This window comes from Pogona vitticeps, chromosome 2 (assembly GCF_051106095.1).
Source record: "Pogona vitticeps strain Pit_001003342236 chromosome 2, PviZW2.1, whole genome shotgun sequence".
Classification (NCBI taxonomy): domain Eukaryota; kingdom Metazoa; phylum Chordata; class Lepidosauria; order Squamata; family Agamidae; genus Pogona; species Pogona vitticeps.
In genome coordinates this window covers 104,933,801-104,955,276 of record NC_135784.1, presented here as the reverse complement: position 1 = coordinate 104,955,276, position 21,476 = coordinate 104,933,801, and the positions used below count along the sequence as shown (strand labels likewise).

General features: G+C 38.0%; 2 protein-coding genes across 8 annotated transcripts in view; one reads left to right on the top strand and one right to left on the bottom strand.

Moving 5' to 3' along the window:
* SEPTIN8 (septin 8) overlaps positions 1-18,800 on the top strand; it is a 64,766-nt gene extending 45,966 nt beyond the window's left edge. For 2 of the 6 annotated variants that reach the window (XM_078385758.1, XM_072990195.2), the window contains exons 5-10: positions 2,055-2,216; positions 3,794-3,890; positions 4,990-5,158; positions 5,395-5,527; positions 7,152-7,342; positions 17,766-18,800. In XM_078385758.1, the coding sequence (XP_078241884.1) occupies positions 2,055-2,216; positions 3,794-3,890; positions 4,990-5,158; positions 5,395-5,527; positions 7,152-7,342; positions 17,766-17,820 (807 nt within the window). In that variant the 3' untranslated portion in view covers positions 17,821-18,800. Of the gene's footprint in view, positions 1-2,054; positions 2,217-3,793; positions 3,891-4,989; positions 5,159-5,394; positions 5,528-7,151; positions 7,343-11,504; positions 15,144-17,765 lie in introns of those variants that run through there. The other 4 variants (XM_078385760.1, XM_072990196.2, XM_078385759.1 and 1 more) reach the window with 3 other exon arrangements.
* The window catches only part of CCNI2 (cyclin I family member 2), a 52,640-nt gene that overhangs the window by 13,137 nt on the left and 18,027 nt on the right, over positions 1-21,476 (bottom strand). Inside the window, exon 7 of one of the 2 annotated variants that reach the window (XM_078385763.1) lies at positions 3,056-3,182. The exons of the other annotated variant lie outside the window; for it this stretch is intronic. Coding sequence (XP_078241889.1) covers positions 3,056-3,182 — 127 coding nt within the window. The remainder of the gene's footprint in view (positions 1-3,055; positions 3,183-21,476) is intronic. 2 annotated transcript variants of the gene reach the window in all.

The window sequence follows — 21,476 nt, the reverse complement described above, 5'->3', positions numbered from 1 at the left end:
TTCATTTATGCCTTCAGAGCAAAAGACTGTAATCAGCAGAGATTACTGTAAATCCTAGTAGATCTTGGCTTTTCTTTATCCCCTTAGTGTAAAGCCCTGGGAAAAATAGGTATTTGGGCTGGAAAGCCAATTGCGCGTACTAGTTGGGTTTAATGAAATGTATCATGATTGCTAAGCAACAGCTGCTGCCTTGCACGTTGATTTTCCTTCATTCTGTTTTTTGTACTGTTCACCATAACTGTACTTCATTAATACCATCAGCAGGAATAATGTGAATTATTTCCATGGGGCATCTGAATACAAAGACTGTGGAAAGAGTACCGAGCAACCAAAACAAAAAAAATGCTCAGGACTTGAATATTAACACTTGCAAATTGAGCTAGTTGTTATACCACGCTAGTGACAACACTGCAAAGAATAGTGCTTGTATTGAAGGCACTGTTTTTAATAGGGATAAATTACCAAAGTCTTTTAAAGGGAAGAAGGATCCACCTTCCATGAAGGACTAAACTGTGATTTGATGCCTTCCCACAATAGTTAAATGTAGCAAATTTTCCTGGGCTACTTCCTTCTTCAAACAAAAACAAAACAACAAATAAAAAATAAAGAAGACAAAAACATTGTGGCACTTTAAAGACTAACCACTATATTTTAATGTGAGCTTGTCCACAAAAGCTCACATTAAAATATAGCAGTTAGTGTTTAAGGTACCACGACATTTTTGTCTTCCTTCCTTCCTTTTGCCTGATACTCTACTACTGACTAACACGACTACTTCTTCTAAAACTATTCATTTTTCAAGATTGCAAAAATTTAGCTTTAGCCAGATAAACTGTCTTGTTTGTCCTTGGAAGAGGATGATATTTCTACAGCAGGGGGACATGGCTTCTTTCAGGAAGAAAAGAGACATATACTTAAGGGGGGGGGAGTACCTTAAACATCTCTTTGCTATTTTCAAGATGTCTACAATATTTAGCAATGTGAAGAGGCATGCAAAGAGGGGCCTGGCCTGGCCTGGCCTGGCCTGGCTTGTTCACAGTTGGGTACCATTTCCCATCCACCTCCTTCATCTATTGCAAGACAGATTCTGGTTGCCCAACTCCCTTCAGTCTTTTCTTTGTACATGCATAAAAAGCCTTGTTTACAAAGTGAAATCAGATGGTATTTACTGAGGAGAATCCCAATAATGTAATGGCCCTAAAAAGGGCAGGGTGGGCTGTGGATGTATAAATCAGGAAGACATTGAAGTTGTTTTTCTTTAATTTGAGGGATTGTGAATGGCTAGTGAAGTATATACAATCTGAATTTTATACTATGTTCCTGAAAGAAAAAACCTTTTGTGTTCTGGCTTAGGGCTAAAAGCAGGCAGCACAGAAATAATACATGGAGGTACTTCTTTGGACTCTTTGGAGGGACTCTCTCCGTTGAGAGATGCAGGCCTATAATCATTTCCATCTCTGTTTCCTTACAGTGTTGTCACCAACTGAGTAATAGCAGAATGTAAATGGGATTTATCAGATATCCAGTGTCCATATTTGATACATTATATATGAAACATATGACATAAATGATTTATTCTACCATCAAATAAACGCTAAATTAGAAAGTCAAATTACTTCTGTCAGTTCAGTGTCAAAAGGCATTTAACATCCTAAGTCATTCCAATCAAAATGTTAATATTGTCAAAGAGGCATTTTTATTAAGCAGTCTATTCCAAATAACTTACAGGCCCGTTCCAACATTCATAAATTATTTCATATGACATTTCCTTCCTTCACAGACTGACCAAATATACAATGAGACATAAAGGATTCCAAGCTAACCAGCCTACTTAAAACAAACCTTTCAACCTCTTTGTTTTTGTTACTTCACTCCATTCTGGCTGCATGGTTTGCTCCCTGTAATCCAGTTCTAGAGCCAGAACTTGATTAATTGCAGTTTAAGCAAAAACAGACCTCCAAAATATTTTAATTTTTTTTATAAAAAATATCTAGTTTTTCCTGTTGGTGATTTCACATTTTAAATTGTTTCCTTTGATTTTCTTTCCTGCTCAGGTGAATATTATCCCAATAATTGCCAAAGCTGACACCATCTCCAAAAGTGAGTTGCACAAGTTTAAGATTAAGATCATGAGTGAACTGGTCAGTAACGGAGTCCAGATTTATCAGTTTCCCACAGATGATGATGCTGTCGCTGAGATTAACTCGGTAATGAATGTGAGTCATTCATTCATTCATTCATTCATTCATTCATTCATTCAGTTAGTTAGTTAGTTAGTTAGTTAGTCAGTCAGTCAGTCAGTCAGTCAGTCAGTCAGTCATTGGTGTCCAATGCCCTTCTCCCGTGATGTGAGTCAGACTTTACTATACCTACAGTATTACCCCATATTGGTATGTAATTTTTGAAATGTATAATGGTGACATTTCAAAACTGAACATAATGCAAATTTAGCTCATGGTAGTGCTCAAGTATTGCTTTTCCCGAAATTTTTTTGTGTGGTTTTTTTTTAATTGCATGTGAGAAAGTGGCAGAATCCTCTTGTTTGGCTATCCCGTCTTTTATACATAAAAAAGTTTGAACCTCCATGTCTAAATAATAATAAACTTAGAACTTCAGAGCTGGAAAAGGACACTGTGGATCACTTGAGTCCAGCCCCTGTCAGGGAGGCACAGTGGAGGAATCAAACTCCCAGCCTGTGGCTCTGCAGCCAGAGTCCTGAACCACTGAGCTGTTCGTAGGTCTACAAAATTGCTTAGTATTTCTTAGTAGATGAAAAAGTTAAATATAACCATATTTTGGCATTCTGTTATCCAGTTCAGGTAAACATACAAGGAAGGGAGGATACTATTTGTGTATCCCTCTATCATAGTGTTCCACATGTGGAAAGAAACAGTATGAGGATGGGAGTCTCCTCTACAAACAGAGGCTGTCAACGTGATTAGGAATCCAAGATGGAGATCTGGAGATGTCAGGGCTCACACACTCTCATTGTTCCATGTTAACTTAATGTTAATTTTAGGATACGGAAACAGGGTTATATATAGCTCTAACTAACCTGATTTCCAGAACAGTACATTTTTATGTCTCTTCTTTAAACTTGTAGTAGGATAGTTGGTCTGTAAATATTGAGCCATCTTTTGATTGTATGTCTCAGAATCCTGTGGCATTCTTCTTGTACAGTTCTGTATCAAGTTGCAAGACATTAAAAAAAAATTCCCACACAGAAATGTGTGTGCATTCCCTACCCCCACATCGATACATTTTGGTATGCATTTATTCTAATATCTGCATTTTTAAACATTTTCCAGTTGATGAAAGATAGTTCCATAAGCATTTTTTAAGAAAAGGTGTTTTTTTGGGGGTGGGGTTTACGTTGTTCAAACATATGCATACTTTTGTGCATATTTTTATCACTGAAATGCATCACAAATGGTATAGATTTCTGAGACAAGATGTGCCTCTTCTTCATTCAGTCTAAGGAGGCAAAACTTCTGCAAATTGCTTTCAACCATATAACACACAACTGAGAAAGGCTGTCAAAGTAGCCAGTTGGGACATTAGAATGAGGTGTGTAACAGTCCATCAAAAAGCATTATTGACAGGATCTATGTACTTTGAAATTCTGAATGCATGCTTATATAAAATTTTCAATTGTTGTTCAGTTAAAAAAACTCATAGCAGTTTTTAAATGGCAGAGGGCTGAAGATTTTCCACACTAAGATTATTAGCTTTGCAATTCTATCTTCATTATTCAGACATAGAAAACAAGATTATAATTATGTGCGATTTTCAGGCTCATCTCCCATTTGCTGTTGTGGGAAGCACAGAAGAGGTCAAGGTTGGAAATAAAATGGTGAGAGCTCGACAGTATCCGTGGGGAGTGGTGCAAGGTGAGTCAAAAGCTGGGTTGGTTTCACAGTGATCCTCCCTCCCTCCCTCCCTTCCCTCCCTCCTTTCCTTTCTTTCCTTCCTTCCTTCCTTCCCTCCCTCCCTCCTTTGGCTGTTATGAAATGTCTTCTTGCCCTGCAGCTGTGATAGCCAGTAGATTCACATTGCTTTTATATCTGAGCTTGCTTTGGGTTCTAATGCATGTTATGTGTTACAAATTCCAATTAGAGAAAGACTTCCATGAAGACTATGTCCGTTCACCATTTGAATTCCAAGCTACCCTCAGCAGGAGAGCAAAGCATATAAATAACATTTCAGTTGATCTGTTAACTTATCTATAACAATATTATCCCAAAATCAAAATGTTGCCATAGTGCAAGAGTAATTATTGTTCAGTAAACAAGCAACTGAATTCAGTAAACAGTTTGCATTCAGTTGAATAAATTATATAATTCAAAACCAATTTCCTGCCAAATAAATGCATAATATAAACATGTAAATAAGCCTAAAAACAATGACCAAGTGGTATGAATAATATAATACTGTATAACGTAATAACTGAAATCCAGCAGTTTCCCTATGTTGTATAAGGCTGATGATGTCATTGATTGCAGCATTTTGAGGGGTCTTTTTGTGTGTTAGGGTGGAAATAAAGACTCTTCTTCATCCTTTGACCCCCAATGACTTTCCCATGTGAAGTGGATTCCATGGGAGCCTTGGGACTTTGGGGGGTGGAAAATGTTTGATTTCTGGAAAAGCTGCCATGTGTAAGTTACGCTGCTGGATCTCAGCCAATGTAATAATAAATGATATTATTTTAATTATACTAAGGGTGCTATCCTAAATGCAGTTGCTAGGGAACAGTTTCTTTTGAGCCATCTGTTATTTATTTTTGAATGGCCACTTAAAGGATCACACCATAAAACTTTCGGTTCCTATTTGCATGATGCTGTGAATCTATTATCAGATAAAACATTGCTCTAAATTCTATTTAGTGTGTTATTCCAAGAAAAATAGACATCAAGGTCCTGAGTCTAGTTGCTGTGTATGTAATGTATCAATTTCCCCCATTGTTTATATTTCCTCTCTTTGTTTCATCAGTTGAAAATGAAAGCCACTGTGACTTTGTGAAACTGCGAGAAATGTTGATCCGAGTAAATATGGAAGATCTTCGGGAACAAACTCACACTCGCCACTATGAGCTCTATAGACGGTGTAAGCTGGAAGAAATGGGGTTCAAGGACACTGATCCTGACAGCCAGCCATTCAGGTGAGAGATCAGCCCCTCCACCATACGTCTTTTCAGTGACTCTAACATACCATGTTTCAATGGTGATCTTTTGCCATCTCTGTCTTTGGGGGCATGTGCCATCTTTGACTAAGTATATCCTTTCAGCTACCTACCATAATTTTTAACTGCTGTTTTGAAAAATCTCTTTTGTAATGTTGACATGCTTTGAGGTTTGAATATATTGTGACATTGTTGTGATTTTTTTAAAAAAACAGCCTTCAAGAAACATATGAGACCAAAAGAAAAGAATTCCTTTGTGAGCTGCAGAAGAAGGAAGAAGAAATGAGACAAATGTTTGTGAACAAGGTCAAGGAGACAGAGTCGGAACTAAAAGAGAAGGAGAGAGAAGTGAGTGTAGCAGAGGATCTTGGTTGCAGATTCATGTGGAGGGAAAAGCTCTTTTCAGTCATTTGTTTATGGCAGAGAAATTTGTTTGTTTGTTTGTTTGTTTGTTTGTTTGTTTGTTTGTTTGTTTGTTTATTTATTTATTTATTTATTTATTTATTTATTTATTTATTTATTTATTTATTTATTTGATTTCTATCCTGCCCTTTTAGACAAAGTCTATTCTGGGCGGGTTCCATTGAACATTGTAAATTAAAACAGTTAAAAACAATTCAAAACAATAGTGATTAGTAATGCTTAGTAATGCTCAAGATGGGAAAACAGAAAATTATAATAAAAATAAATTCAAGTGTTGACAGGAAGGAAGGCCTGCCTAAAGAGCCAGTTGTTCAAGGGGGAAAAGTCTAGACTTGACAGCTTACCTCTTCTACACATGAAGGGTGGCTTTTTGGAAAAAGAAAGCCTTGGCTGTTTGTGGAGGCTGCATGAGGAATCTCTCTAAAGGAAGAGGTGTATTTTCTCCTCAGAAGGTCACCTCTACAGGTTTATTTGTTCATTTATGATATTTATACCCTGCCTTTATTCTTGAGAGGAGAGCAACATATGGGACAGACTAGTCTGCCCCTCCCACTGCATGTTTAATAATAATTATGGGCCTTCAAGTCAATTCCAACTCATGGTCACCCTTTCCAAGGTTTTCTAGGTGCAGAGTACTCGAAAATGGTTTACCAGTCCCTTCTAAAGAGAGGCAGGGTTGCCTTTCAGTGTCTAAAACACTGAAAGTGAGGTAAATGCCAAATCTGGCACTGTGTCCATGTGATGTTTCCAGCTGTGTCTTCCCTAAGTCATGAAATTATTTTCTTCATATTTACATGTTGAAAGAAATCTCCCAGCAAACACTTAAATTGTATTGCCATCCTGCGGAGGCAGAGGTTTAAAACTTGAACGTCACCTGAGGACTGTCCTTTTAGGCAGCAATTTTTCTGAGACTAAGCTAGTTAACTGCTTTCACCCACTGGAATTCAGGTGGACTTTATCTCAGTATGCAGAGCTCTTTATAGGAAGATCTAGAAATACAAACAGCTGGAGAGTTCTGTGTCATCAAATGAGGATCCTGCAGGCCATTTGTAAAGCTAATAGCTTTTAATTGTCCTTTGGAGATTAAATCTCTCGCAAAATACTTTGCATTGGGGAAGTGGAGAGCTTGTACCAATTCATTATTTTGTGGAAGATCCATTTCACTTCTAGCTGCTGTAAAAAATCGTGGCCAAGCTCAGGGAGAACAAGGAAGCCTATCAGAGATGTGGCAGATGATGCTAGAGTCCCTGCTAATCTGAAAGTCCTGGGACTTTGATTCTGTGTGTCCTAGCTTTACTATACCACTGCTTTCACCATAGCTGGCTCCTCCATCCTCCTGGTATTGTTTGTAAAAAATAAATCATGTGAGTCTGGCAGATCACCACATTGCTATGTATGTTTGGGAGGGAAAGGGCTAAACAGTTCATTCTACATGGTGGCTCCTGCTACAGCCACCAGAGCAGTAACACTTACTGGAGGACAAGGGTAGAAACGAAAGCATCACTGACCAGATTTCCTCACTCCCCTCCCCCCCCCCAAAAAAACAAAGCTACACGAGAAGTTTGAGCAACTGAAACGAATACATCAGGAAGAGAAGAGGAAGGTGGAGGAAAAGAGAAGAGAGCTGGAGGAGGAGATGAATGCTTTCAACCGACGAAAGGTGGCCTTCGAAAGCATGCCAAGTCAGTCTCTGCAGGCCACCTCACAGCAACCGCTGAAGAAAGATAAAGACAAGAAAAAGTAAGCTTCCCCCTTGGTTTTCCATATTTTTCAAGGTACACTTGATCATAGAAAAGGATTTAGCGGGAGAAAGCTAATGTGGCTGTGTAACTGTTTTTTAAAAATAGTGATTTCCAGATTTAGAAAAAAGCACCTACTTCCCTTTAGTGCTTCTTCTTTATTATAGCACTAAACATAAATATTAGCCTTGGCTTCATAACCTCTCCAGATATTAAATAAAGCTTTTAATCGTCTCAGGGTTATAAAGATGTATCGAGATTATGCTTGCGATAGCCCTAGGATTGCCTCACAGATATTCCCACAATCTTTCATTTTTTTAAATAACTGTTGTATGAGCTGGACACCAGGAAAATAACATAAGACAATTTACACACAAAATGGTGCTGTTTAGTATTCAATAATCAAGAGTTGCTGGAATTTTTGTGTGATGGAGTCTTGAAATCCAGTTTGTTAACTTAGTAAAACAAAACCTCCACATCCTGAAGCAGTAGATCTCCTGATCGCTGGGAATTTGTCCGATCTTCCTGTGAAGTCACCTAAACTACTGGTCCAGACATATCTGGTGTCATTGAATTCCATAAAATACTTTTTGTTTGGAGCTGAATGAGTCAGTTTTAAAGCTAGAGGGGGAGGCTTTATAGAACTTGTTGGGGGCCTCAGTGCAATCCAGAATGGTTTCCAGGGTACCTTATTCCCTTCCTGAAAGTGAGCTTCCTCAGAAAGGAGAGAAGAGGTCCCATAGGGTCTTGAGAGTTTGGAGATCCATCTTGCTATAGCAAAGTGATTCCTCCCTGTGCTTAAAGAATATGTTTTTCCATTGTGCCTGATCACCAAGCCGGGGCTTCTCGTAGCAACAGCTTCTAGGTCGACTAGCTACTTATAAAAAAACCAAAGTGGTTTAGATTTTTTAAATTGTATTACTATATTTTTTTACACATTTGGATGTACACTTCCTGCATTAAAATATTCATATTTGTTAATGATCCAGACCCTTTTGGCAGGTGGACTATCCATTTTTGATAAATGTCAGTAATGCAAAAAAGTAAAGATTAATTCGAGTTGATCATTGAATACACAGCTTCAGGTTTTTTCCTACTCAGGACTGTTCCAGGATAGTCAGTGTAAGTCAAAAGTGGCATTTTCCTGTTGAGCATGTATTAGAGTTTTGAACCACATTTATTTTTTTTCTCTTGCCAGTACCATGGATGGCACCTGTCCTTCCATTCCTTAGCAATTGTAACAGGTAGAGAAGCGTGCTATATTCAGCCAAATGCAGAAACACTAACCATATCTGGCCTATTTTTGCACTTGTGTGGCATTCACTATTGATCTCTAATGTTCAGTCTAGTATTTGTAGTGTTTAAAATGCTAAAATAAAACAGAAACAATGGCTGCCAGTTGTGTCATGGGAGCTGAAGGTGAGTAAATAATTATGCTGGAAAATACTCCGAAGCCACCATGTAATGATAGAGCACAAGTCATATTGTTTTGCATTTTTCCATTTTCTGGAATGACATTTCTAAAACAGATCCAGAAGCACATGAATACTGCTGTAGATCCAAACAGATATGTTTGCTCATGGACTGTATGTGGCCCACTCCCGTAACAGGAGGTGCTTTGATAAGTTGTGTAGCACCAATAAACACTTCTTTTTGCAACTCTAACTCACAAATGGAGTAGCTGAAACTCACATTATTAAAATAATATCAATTTGCACATGAGGGCGTAAGAATGAGGAAGCCAGTGGTGTTAATAGGATAAAGTTAGGAAGCTGCTTTATCCCCAGTCAGACCTTTGATCCATCTCATTCCATATTATCTACACAGCAACTGGCTGATGCCAGTAAAACTCCTTCACTTCATAGCTACAGCCCTGTGGTAAGTAGCATTAATCTAGCAGCAACCTCTGACAGCACCTCTTAAGGGCTTGAGACAAGAGTCTTTCCCAGCTGAAAACCTGGACCTTTTTTGATAGAAAGCAAGCGCCCTGCTACTCATCTGTGGCCCTTCACCTCAGTTAGACAGGCTCAGACAATATAACGTTCCTTAGTTCATCCACCTGAATTACAAGAGGGGCAGTATGTCCTTCCACTGTTGGACAACCTGACCCAAGATACAGTTTATGGAGGTCCTTAAAATGTGACTAGAAATGAGGCAGTTAAAAAAAAAGCTAGCAGTAAAAGACAGTAAAAAATAATTTTGAAATAAAACACGAAGTGAGCTGAACTGTATTTTTATGTTTGGCAGGGTCAACTTTAACTGAGTTGACATACTGCTAGTATTGAAGTAGTTCATTAATTGTATAAATTCAATAGCAATCAGAATATTGTTAAAGCTATATAGTTAGCCCTGTCTGACTGTAATGATTCTCTTTGTTCTTATATAGCATCTGCATTCATTCTTTGGGAAGAGTAGCATGAAATGGATATGGACAGCGTATTTCCATATCAGAATATTAAGGAACAGTGCCACCCACTTTTTTCCATACATCCAGATCCAGCAGGTGGTAGCTGTTAGGTAAAGTGTCGGTTTCCTAGGAGTTCGTGGCTCATCATGTTGGTGCAAGACATGGAGAAGTCAGGGCCTCAGGCCTCAGCACTGTTTCAGGGACTTCTGTCTCAGTAGACTGACTGGCTTCTTTGATCTTTATAGTTTCATCCTTCCCAGGATGATGATGATGATGAGTTTTATTTATATGCTGCATTTCTCCCAACAAGGGGCCCAAAGTGGCTCACAACATTAAAATTCACACAATTTAAAAACACAATAAGTTAAATACCGTGTTTCCCTGAAAATAAGACAGGGTTTTATATTAGTTTTTGCTCCCAAAAAACACATTAGAGCTTATTTTCAGGGGATGTTCTATTTTTTCCATGTACAACAATCTACATTTGTTCAAATATAGGCATGTCATCTGGTTGCTGCACAATGGTGGAGGGCGGGGTTTCACTTAACTAGAGCTTATTTTGGGGGTAGGACTCGTATTATGAGCATCCTGAAAATCATACTAGGGATTATTTTCAGGTTAGGTCTTATTTTCAGGAAAACAGGGTATTAAAAGATAAATTAAACAGTATATGATTTAAAATACCATTAAAAGATTAAAAGATGAAAACATAAAAATATTAAAATTTCTGCTAAAATGAGGTTCATGGATTCAGTTATAATTGTTAAAAGTCTATATATGATGCTAATCAATATTTGTGTTTAAGCTTCCTCATATGCACATTTCCAGTTTAAAGATTTCCAGCTGACTTTTTAAAAATTTTATTTTAGTGCCCATTGAGTCAGTTGGCCTAATCTAGTGTGATTTACTATGCTATGCAATTTTTAGAGTATTGTATTTTTAATTGTTTTTTAATTGTTTTACCTTTTTATCTTTTTATTGTATTTAAATTGTTGTAAGCCACCCAGAGACTTTTGGGTAGTGTGTGTGACATGTAAGTTAAATAAAATAAATAAATAAATAAATAAATAAATAAATAAATAAATAAATAAATAAAGAAAGAAAGAAAGAAAGAAAGAAAGAAAGAAAGAAAGAAAGATTCTGGCCATTGAGTCACTGGCCAGACATTATCAATTGCATGCCAAATCACGCAACTCATAATGTCTAATTTCATAACTTGGGTCAGTTTGTCTCCAAATGTTATCCAGTTTGTGTGATGTCAGCATGACTTAATAATCGGATTTGGGCCACTGTATCTGATTTAGAATAGCACAGCTTAATGGTATGGATAGTTATTCTGCCTAATCCAGGATCTCAGGACGGAGTTTGGAAAAATAACGTTTTCTTTGCAACTGCCATCATTATCCATTCAGGGGTTGGATATGGCAGAGGTAGCAGAGCTCCATTTTAATGCCATTATTAGCTCATGAGAAGTAATAGTTCCATTGCATTCTGCACTAATTAGAAGTTTCTTGAGAAACTAGCCCAGAATCCCATTGTTAGTCCAAGATCGAACCACACCTATTGAATAAATGAAACTTACATAAAAGTTGGCTTGGTCATTTTTAAAAAACAGGTTTAGACTTGATTATGGTATATTATGTCCCAACAGGTTATGTCATCTTTCCCACCACCCATATACTTATATTTGCAATTATATTTTCATTATGTTTGGTTTCTATAATTTTAATTCATGCTTTTTATGTTTTCATTTCAGTTAATCTCACACACAGACTTACATGCCAGGAATGGACTCTGTACATTCGTATGTTTCAGTTGCTTGTTTTCCATCCTGAGAATCCTTCTGTCATGCCATTGTCCACGTGAAAGCAACTTGAAGGACAAATAGACCGTCTCCCGTCTCTTTCAGTGACTAGATTATGACTCGGTAGAATGTTAATGTTGTCTAAAAGAAGTAGTAGCTCCCTTGTCTTTGCACATTCCCTGTGGAAAGTTCTCTTTGGCTGCCTAGTTACGGAATACCAGGAGTTTAAACATATTTGGTTTAAAACCCATTGTGAACAACTATCTAATTATAAACTAGCCCTAACGGTATCCAATAAATTTTTGAAATGCATTCTACACTACGAAGCTCAGTAAACATTGTTTTTGGGGACCTATTTAGTTTTTGTTTTTGAAATTTATTTTCATGCAACACTATTTTATTTTTTAAATCAACAACTGTAATTAAATGTTTGAGCTTGAGCTGAGGCTTTAAAGTCTGAGCTGACTGTTTAGTCCCAGATTGAGTAGGTCTACTAAGTCAATGAGGTTTATGTAAATGTTGACTTGCCATTTACCAGTTGATTCAAGGACTTGCTCTATTTAAGACTAGCAAGCGTGTATTAGGTCATGATTGAACACAGCAGTATAAACAATTGCTTCAGTGCTTTTGTTTAAGATGCATACCTCTATATAGTTATTCGTAGGAAGTGTGGTAATGTGAAAGGCAAACATGGCTCTTTTTAATCATAACTTCATTAAACAGGAGTTTAAATAGGTCTTCTGTTCACTGTACTCTGGGAGTGGGCAATTTCCACCCCACTTTTTCATCAGTTTATTCTCCTGTCTGAATAGGTGCTTCATTCTCAAGCATAACTTTTTTCACCATCACAATCAAGAGCAGGATTAGAACCGCATTTTTTTAAGAATAACTTTCAGTATCAATCTCCATTTTCTGAAGAATGGTGGCTCTGACCTCTGCACTGCAGCCTTTTTAAGTACATGGGTTTGGTGTATTTCTCTAGCTAAGAGCAGCTAGAGTTGTTTGTGCTGTACGATGCAGGGGAGACAACCAGTAAAAATGGTTTTAATGATAAGAGATCTAGATACTTAGCATTTAGAGAGAATTATCACCTGAAGTAGTTCTTCAAAACTTTAGGCATGAATCCTTTTTAAGATCATGTCTTGTGTTTATTTACATTCTCATCTTGGTAAGCTATCATGTGCATGAGGGCTATGACCACCTTTCCAGGCTAAAAAAATTCCTTTAGACTCCTGGGCAAATGAAAGGATGAGTGGTCAATTGCCATGATTTTTCCAAATATATCCTGCTCTTTTTGCCAGATGCTTTATAAAAAGATGCACTTGAAATGAGAGTCTTTGAAAGGGCTTCCCATACAGTTCCAGTAGTTTTGCACCTTACTGAACACTAGACCATCTAGAGATCTCACGGTTGCCCACCGTGACCAAGTGATCCACATATAGGTGGAACACATTCATGAGTTAGAATTCAAAATGAATCTGGTTTAGGTTCAAGGTCCTCCAGAGCAAAGTTCCCGTCCCCCTTGGAATCAGGAGAAACAGTTTCATGATCTGACGGTAGAAAAGAGTTTGATCAGATTTTATATTAGCTTACACTTCACCGCTTCAGAAGAGTGCACTGATGCTTTCCACAAGAAATGGGAAAGGAACAAAAAAATAGCAGCTCTAGCCAGCTGGGCTGGCACATCGCATAGAAGTGGAGATGCTAGCAGACGTGGAAACAGCCCTTGGGTGTCGTTGTCCAGTTCTTTCCTGTAATTAGCCTGTCCCATGGAACGCATCTCTTAGTGTGCAGAGAAAAATCCACAAACTCCCACGTCTCTCCCCTCCCCCCCAACCAGTCTTTGTGTGAAATTCATGATTGTCTGAAAGAACTTCTAGCCTTCCTCTTAAATTCCCTCCTGTGCTTCAGTATACCCTGTATTTTATTTTATTTTTAACTATGAAAGGCATTTTTTTCTTGCTTTTCTGGAAGTAGCATTTAGCTGTGTTGTGGACCTGAGTTTCTTCATATTCTCTGGCAGGCGTTTATTGTATATGGTCTGATAATAAGATGCTGCCTTGGGTCCATTATTTTCCACTCAAGGATAATGTCTGAATTTGCTGAAAATCGTCTTGCAGTATTACTTGATATTTTCAAGAGAGAAAAAGAAACCTCATTTTTAAAAATTATACAGGTACTTTTTAATAGCAAACTGCCTAATGGTGGCATAGTGAAGTCCTTTTTTCCAGGACTTTGTGGTAATCTGACTTTTTCTCCTTTCTTTTTCTTAAAAAGGCCGTGCCTCTATTAAGTTAAATATATTTTCTAACACTGCTTCCCAACTTTGCGTCCCCAGATGTCCTTGGACTACAACTCCCAGAAAACCCAGCCAGCACAATTGGTGGTGAAGGCTTCTGGGAGTTTTAATCCCAAAAGCAAAAAACAAAAAACTGAGGACCCAAGGTTGGAAACCACTGAGAGAGTAAGGAAGGGGTATGGCTGTGTACATAATCTAATACAATGTACCATTATGTACATGGTAACAGCACTGTCCCCTTACAGGGCAAAAACAAGGTTTCCTTTGTGAGGCAGAGATTTTGTACTACACCTGAAAAGTAACACAAAGGAAACTGCAGAACAGTAGAGTAATATCAGCTATGCAAAATAGTTCAGCTTGAGACCTTTTCTAGCAAAGTTTAAAGCAAACGACATCCTCTCCCTGCTCCCGTTGGCTTTCTAGAGCTCAAGCTGTTCCTCCCCCCACCTTTTTTTTTTTTTTTTTTGGAAGTGTATGAAAATCTGGTAGTAATAATGGAAAGATAAAACATGTTGAAAAACATAGCCAGAATGGCAATATATTTCTGATGAAGACATTCAGAATGTATGTAACAATATATTAATTATTATTATTATAATATATATATTTGTGAGTATACTTCAAGTTGTACTGACTGTTCGTAGTGAAATATTGGCCTCAATTTTGTTTCAGTCTCTGTTAATCTATTTGTAACTGTCTTCCCCAATAGAAACCCACCTCTCTCTCTCTTTCTCTTTCTCTCTCTCATTGGTTGGGGTTGTTTGATAGTACTTCACTTTTTCTTTTCTTTTCTTTTGAGACCAAATTGCTTATAGTAATTCTACACATTATTTCTTATTTAATAAGTTCCTGGTTATTGTAATGTAACGGGATTCTTAAATTAAATATTAAATTAAGCTTGAAGGTTTGCCTCACCTCTCTTGGTGTGAGGTAAGAAACACCTAGAAATTCAACAATCAGTTTAAATTTTTTCCTGTTCTATATGTAGTTTAATTTTAATGGGAAGGTGCATATTTCCATTGAATCATAACTTCTACTTGTTTTTTTGTGGTTTCAAATCCTGTGTATTTTATCCAGCTGTTCATTTTTGTAGTTTTAATGAAAGCAAAGCAGAAGAATTCACCTGGAAGAATGATATTTGAAAGGAATCATCAAGAAAAGCCATGGGATTTCTTTCATAAAGTGTTAACATGTCACTCTCATCTTTGTTTTACACATTTTTAAAAAGTTTCTGTTTTTTCCAATTTTCTTTGTACTTATTTCTTTTTATTAAATACTACATTTTATTTTGAGTTCTGTTGTGTTTCATTTTTATACCTTTCCTCAAATTTTGTAAAGGTTGCAATAGGGGTAAGGAGAAGTAATTGAATAGTTCCAAGATTTGCATGTATGGCTAGGATCTGTCATCCACGTCAGTTGCTGTGTTTTGGATGAAACCATAGTCTTGCTAATGTTAGTGAAGCCGAGGCCATTTGCATTTTTTTACATGCAAAACACCTGGAAGTAGGGTTGGTCTGGATCTAAAAGTAGGAAGCTTGGTAATATGGCTTGTGCTGCATACATATCTTAACTCCCAAAGCAGAAAAAAAATTCATATTTATTGCAATGCCCCGGAGTGCATTCAAATCATGCCCTTTAAAAAGTTGTCAGGATGTTCTGACATGATGTTGAAAGGATATGGTGCTCCATTTCTAGCTTGATCTAGAGTGATGGAGTTTGGCTCATACGTAAGACTCCACTGTTTCATACATGCATGCCCAGTACAGAGGTGATGAACCTATGACTCTCCAGCAAGGTGTTGTTGGACCCCCACCCTCATCTGTGCCAGTCATCAGCAGAGAAGTCCAGTAATATCTGAAGGGCCGCAGTTCCCCCATAATTGGCCTAGGTTTTACACATATGAAGAGTAGTGTGTTGGTACTGGTTAGAAAAAGTTTTGTGAAAGTTGCAGGTATTCTGATCCTTGGCTTACCAAGAACATTCATGTATCTAGTTTCAATATTCTGAATGTGGAATGCATTAGGGAAACTAAGGTAAAAATGTTAAAGAATCAGAATGGCAGCTTTCTTGAGAGAGTAATCATTTGGGTGTTATGTACTTGATGAGTACAAATGAGTAATCATTTGGATGTATGTTACAACAGACTTTGCTATATTTAGGTTTGAGACTGAGAACCAAACCAGGTTATATTGCCTCATTACACACACACAAACACACACATGTACACAATATGCAGTTACAGCAGCTGAGCGCTGTGTGGTCTGTGGGAATTGAACTGCAGAATATGCATTATTACTTTGTGGACACCAAGGAATGTTTTAGGAAAGAAGACTCGTACTGCCTGTTCAGAGAATAATAACAGTGACAGTTTGGGGCTCTCAAAGCAGAGCAGGCTTGGCCCCAAACCTGGAAATGCTTAGACTTCTGATAAGGGCAATGACAACTGAAACTGCATAGCTAGAGAATCTGGTAGAACAATCTTGTGTTTATAGAGAAATATACACTTCTGTTGCATTTCCTATTCTGGAGGTTTCATTTTGTACATCTGTGTTCAGCAGTTGTTTTCTCAATTGTGTGTGTGTATTCAAATGACTTCTGATTCTTCTTTATAAAGGTAAGTATTTTTTAAAAAATACAGTATGGGAAAGGAAAACAAAATGAGCGATCACGGAATGGATTTGGTACTGGGCAGGTGTTCATATCAAGCTTGAATATAGACCAACATTGTCAAGTAATTAGGATTTTAAGAAGTGTTCAGGATGAAATGTTAAAATTGCTTGACTTCATGGGCGAGTGGTGGTGGTCTCTTACGCAGTATTCCAGCCAGAGACAAGAATTACATGAAGGCTAAACCACCAGTATACATCTTGAATTGAAACCTATGATCTGCAATTAACTGCATTGCTTAAAATTAATCAGGCCTTGGAATGAACGTGGAGTTTCTATGAATTGGTATCATACGCATCCTCATACTATTAAAATAGTTCTTGCTTGGGGTATGTGCTTTTCTTATGGCCCAGGTGAACCCAGTGTGCTGTAAATTTAGCCTCACTTCTGGATAATGCTGTTGAGTCTCCATGCTTTGCTGGGATTCCTGAGTTTTGTTGACTGGCTAATCAGCTTATTTAAATTATTTGGATCAAGTCTTCTGGCCATAATTTCTTACATTAGAAGACAGACTGAATTCATGTGTTCAAAAAAGGGGTTGTTTGAAGAATAGAGGGAACAGCATGAGGAGACAATCTGCTTTATGTAGAACCTTTCTCAGGATCCACAGTTGTAGACAAGGCCTCCATGAACAGTAACAAGCAAAGTGTGCTGTTAATATACCACCCCATAGCACTCAAATCACTTTGGGCCTATACATTCTCCCAGCCCCAGCAAGCAAGGTACAGTACTAGATTTGCCGACTTTGGAAGGCTGAGTGAATCTCAAGATAGCTACTTAGTATTGCACCCAGGCCATGAGCAGAGTTTTGGCTACAGTACTGCAGTTTAACCACTGTGTCACGAGATTCCAAAAAGCTCCCTTCTTCAGATAGTCTTTGTTCATGTGGAGCCAGCAAGTGACAGACATGAGACTAGAACTCTCTCTGCACGCACTTTCAAATTAGGTTTAATTTTAAATGAAAGAATCTTCTGTATAATGTGGCAGCAATAAAGATTCTGAGTACAGTATAATATCTCCCTAAAGTTTAACTGCAGTTTTAAATTTTGTTTTGAAACAAAATATGGGAAGAATTCCTAGTTTGTGTCACAGGGGTCCCCACCGACACACCCCCCCCCGAAGTTAAAGCTAGTGGCAACCCTCTGCCCTCCCTCCGCCTTTGGAGAATGTGCTTTCTTGCTATACAGTGAATATAATTACGTGAACTTGCAAGTCAAATACTGATTCTCTCTTGTTTTTTTCTGTAGCTTCTTTAGCCTCCCCATTTCGTCCTCCTTAACAACAGGAAGATATGTAAATTAGAAGATTTATTATGGCCAAAACACCTCACGCTGAAGAAGGTTAATGGGTGCCTCTACTTTTGTTTTATGCTTGCACTCTGTTGCACAGAAGAAACTCTTAAAATAAGAACTGATCTGGACATTACCTAACCCAGGTTCCTTGATTAAGTGGAAACTCTTGAGAGTTGAAAATTAAAACTATACTAATTCAAGTTAAATGCACGGCATATGCTAAAATCAAAGCACTAATCTTATTAGGTGGGAGTAAAGAGCCCAAAACAAAAGTTTCCCGGTGGCAGATTGGATTTCCACATGAACCATGCCATTGTAAATTGAGTCTTGATAAATATGTATATATAAATTGAGCTTTGAATCTATCAAGTGACACCCTGTATCCTTCTTGTACTACATGGGTGAGGATCACACTCTTCTGACTTTTGAGGGGGGCTAATAATGACTAAACACATTCTAGACTGGAGTAGAAAAGGCCATTTTGATTATTCCTAACCTAACTTAGCACTAACCCTTCTGCTAAGTTTTCCCTGTACAGTACCTGATACATTTAATAGGAAAGGGAAGTCCAGCTTGCTAATAATAATGTGCCTAATTTGAAATGTGAGGCTCCTTCCTCATTTTTCCTTAACTGAATTTGTCCTCCTTTCCCCAGTTCTGTATTTGCATCTCTTTCTCATTTCAGTAAATGACAAGAGCCTGAAATCCTTTCCGGTATGAAAAGTAAAAAAGGAAATGTTGAACCTGAATGTGAAACCATTTTTGAAGGACAACTGAAGGGTGGGGAAAGAAGGGAATGCTGTATGTGAGGTTTGCTGAAGCCTGACATCCTGCAGTAAGGAAACCAGAGGGGATGTATGTGGGAACTCCTCTCGCCCCTAAAAAAAATACTCAACTGTGCTATTCCATGACCCAAATGTATACATTTTATCCTGTTCAATGGTCTGGGTTTGTAAAACAAATAAAAACCAGTACTGGGAAGCAAAATAATTTCTTCAAGGAATTTGTGAGCGTTTAGCTTGTGCAGTCATTAAAGAAACCCCCCCCCCAAAAAAGTAAAATTCAAAAATTAGGATGGATGATCCTCTGATTAGACTGTCCCTATCCTTGTTTTTAGATTTTGCATAAGGACCGCTTAACTTCTCTCATTTGTTTAAAGGGACAAAAATGGCTGTGAAATTGAAAGCTGAGGGGGAAGTAGAGCTGATCTGTGCTGGCAGGGGTTATTATAGACAGTATTTCAGTGAGTTTATTTTTTTAAACTTCTATGAAGAATTTGATTTGGAGACAGAATTAATTAACTCTTTCAACACTGACTCGGATTGCCAGGACAAAATGTAAGAAGTTATTGAATTGCGATGTTCCGAAATGCACAGTTGTACATTCAGGGCAAGACTTTGGGATAGAGGCCCTGAACAGAATGAGCAACAGAATCCCCAAATGCAGGAAGGCTGGTTTCTCACATTTCCAAGTACAAGTAATAAAATTTCAATCTCCTATGGGATCACCAAGGTTGTGAGGAGGGGGAGCACAGCAACCATTTACTCCAAAATCTAAAAATAATTCAACGGCATTGTTGAAAATGCAGATGTCAGCTAGTTTTTGTCAAATTTAACAATCCTCCAAGGGGTGAACAATGCCAGTTGGCTACTCCTCCCAAAATCTTCTTGATGGGTATGATATACTCCTTGAGAAAAGATAATGACACTTGGTATCTATCCACTTATTTTCTTAAACTCAGCCATCAAATACTGATTCATGTGCAACTTTCCTCCTTTCAAAAATTTTTCCCACTTCCAAAATATCCAAGAGGTTGGACCTCTGTAATCATGTAACTACAGAGCTCCAACTTGTTGGATGTTTTGGGAAGTGGGAGAAATCTTTGAAAGAGATAAGAGCTAGCCTGTGTATAATAATGGGCTCAAGTTACAGGAAGCCATATTTCAGCTGAATATCAAGAAAGACTTATTAACAGTTGGAACTGTACGATAGTGGAAACCATTATACTGTATTGGGAGGTGCTGAGCATTCAAGATAAACGTAGATACTATCTATCAGATACTGTATACTTTAACTTGGATTCCTGCATTAAACAGAGGGTTGGGCTCAAGTCAGAATAAACTTAATGGCATGTAGTTATTATTATTAGCTTTGCAGCTACTGCACACTTCAGTTGCCGTACTGAGGACATCTGCTGGCTTGCTGTCTTAGAACTGATGTGTAAATTTAAATGTGGCTACTGTTTCTGTCTCTTTAAGAATTTTGAAAGATTAATTACAGAAGTAAGCAGTAGACATGGGGAGTTTTATAAGTTTGAAGTATAAGTTTGAAGGAAACCTGAGTTTGCTCAGAAGACAAAGAAATCCTACACAGCCTCTGGTGCGTTCCTTTTGGAGCAGTTTCTAGGAATCCAGTCCAGCACAGTGCAGAGGTCTCTTGCCGCAATTTACAAGCCCTCTATTCTCAACCTTGCAATGCTGTTTGAAGAAGGGACCTTGTGGAGTCTTGATCTCCTGAAACTGGAAGCTAGGGAAAGGTCCCTTCGCTATGATATGATTTAGGAGCAGTGTCCATATTACTGTACTGCAGAACATAAGGTATCCCCACTGTTGTTATCTCAGTCTTGTTCTGGTTTAGTATTTAGTATTGACTGCTTGTCATGTGAGCTGTGTACAATGGAAACATTTTAGACGGCCATGCTCAGTTTCCCCTCAGTTTCCCCCCCATGAAAAAGGAGTGTTAGAATTGCCCACAACTTTAACATGCTACTTTTTTTTACATAATTACTTTTTAAGAAAATTAATCCTCCACAATTCTAGAAGTAGCAAATAAACATGACTCATTACAAAAAAGCATGTCACAGTTACACTACATCAGAAAACGTGCACCAATACAACTTAATCACAAAAAACTTATTTCTCACTTGCATAGATTCAGCATTACATGGCTTAGAAACCTCATACTTCCTTCCACCCTGCTGTTCTTTCCCTCATGTCCATCTCAGTTACCTTCCACCAACCTCCCTGATGCTGATGCTTTTCCATGGAGGTGGGTACCCTTTGTCTCCTTACCCACCTAGCTGATCTTTTACAGCCTTCTCCCCGTTTCTTGCTCATCTTTTCTCCATTTCATCAGTGTGATCACTCAGTCGTTGTTACTCTTCATGCTCACTAGAAAGCAGGAGATATGACTTTTTGAATAGATCAGTGAATCCTGAAGGTGTAAATAGAAGTTGCCCTGGTGCATTGTTTCCCCTACGGTGCCTCTGGCCCACATGTTGCTGCCCAAAGGCCTTCGAGAAGAATAAATGTGCCCAGAGCAGAGTAGGAGATAACATCCTCTTGGATAGTGAGGCAAGTCTGCCAGCTAGTGACTAAAGAGGATACTGTCTGATATGGATAGATTTGTGTGTTCTGTGCTGTCATGTCGCAACTGACTTATTGTGACCCTAATAGGGCTTTCAAGGAAAGTGAGGTATTTAAGGTGTGCTCTTACCAGTTCTGCTCTCCCAGTGAGTTTCCATGGCCAAATGGGGATTTGAATCCTGTCCATCACTTTATCCACTACACCATACTGGGAATCCCACAGGGAGATTTATATTAATATAAATTGATCCATTTTTTTTTAAAAAAAGACCTGGAATGCACACCACAAGGGGCTCTTTAG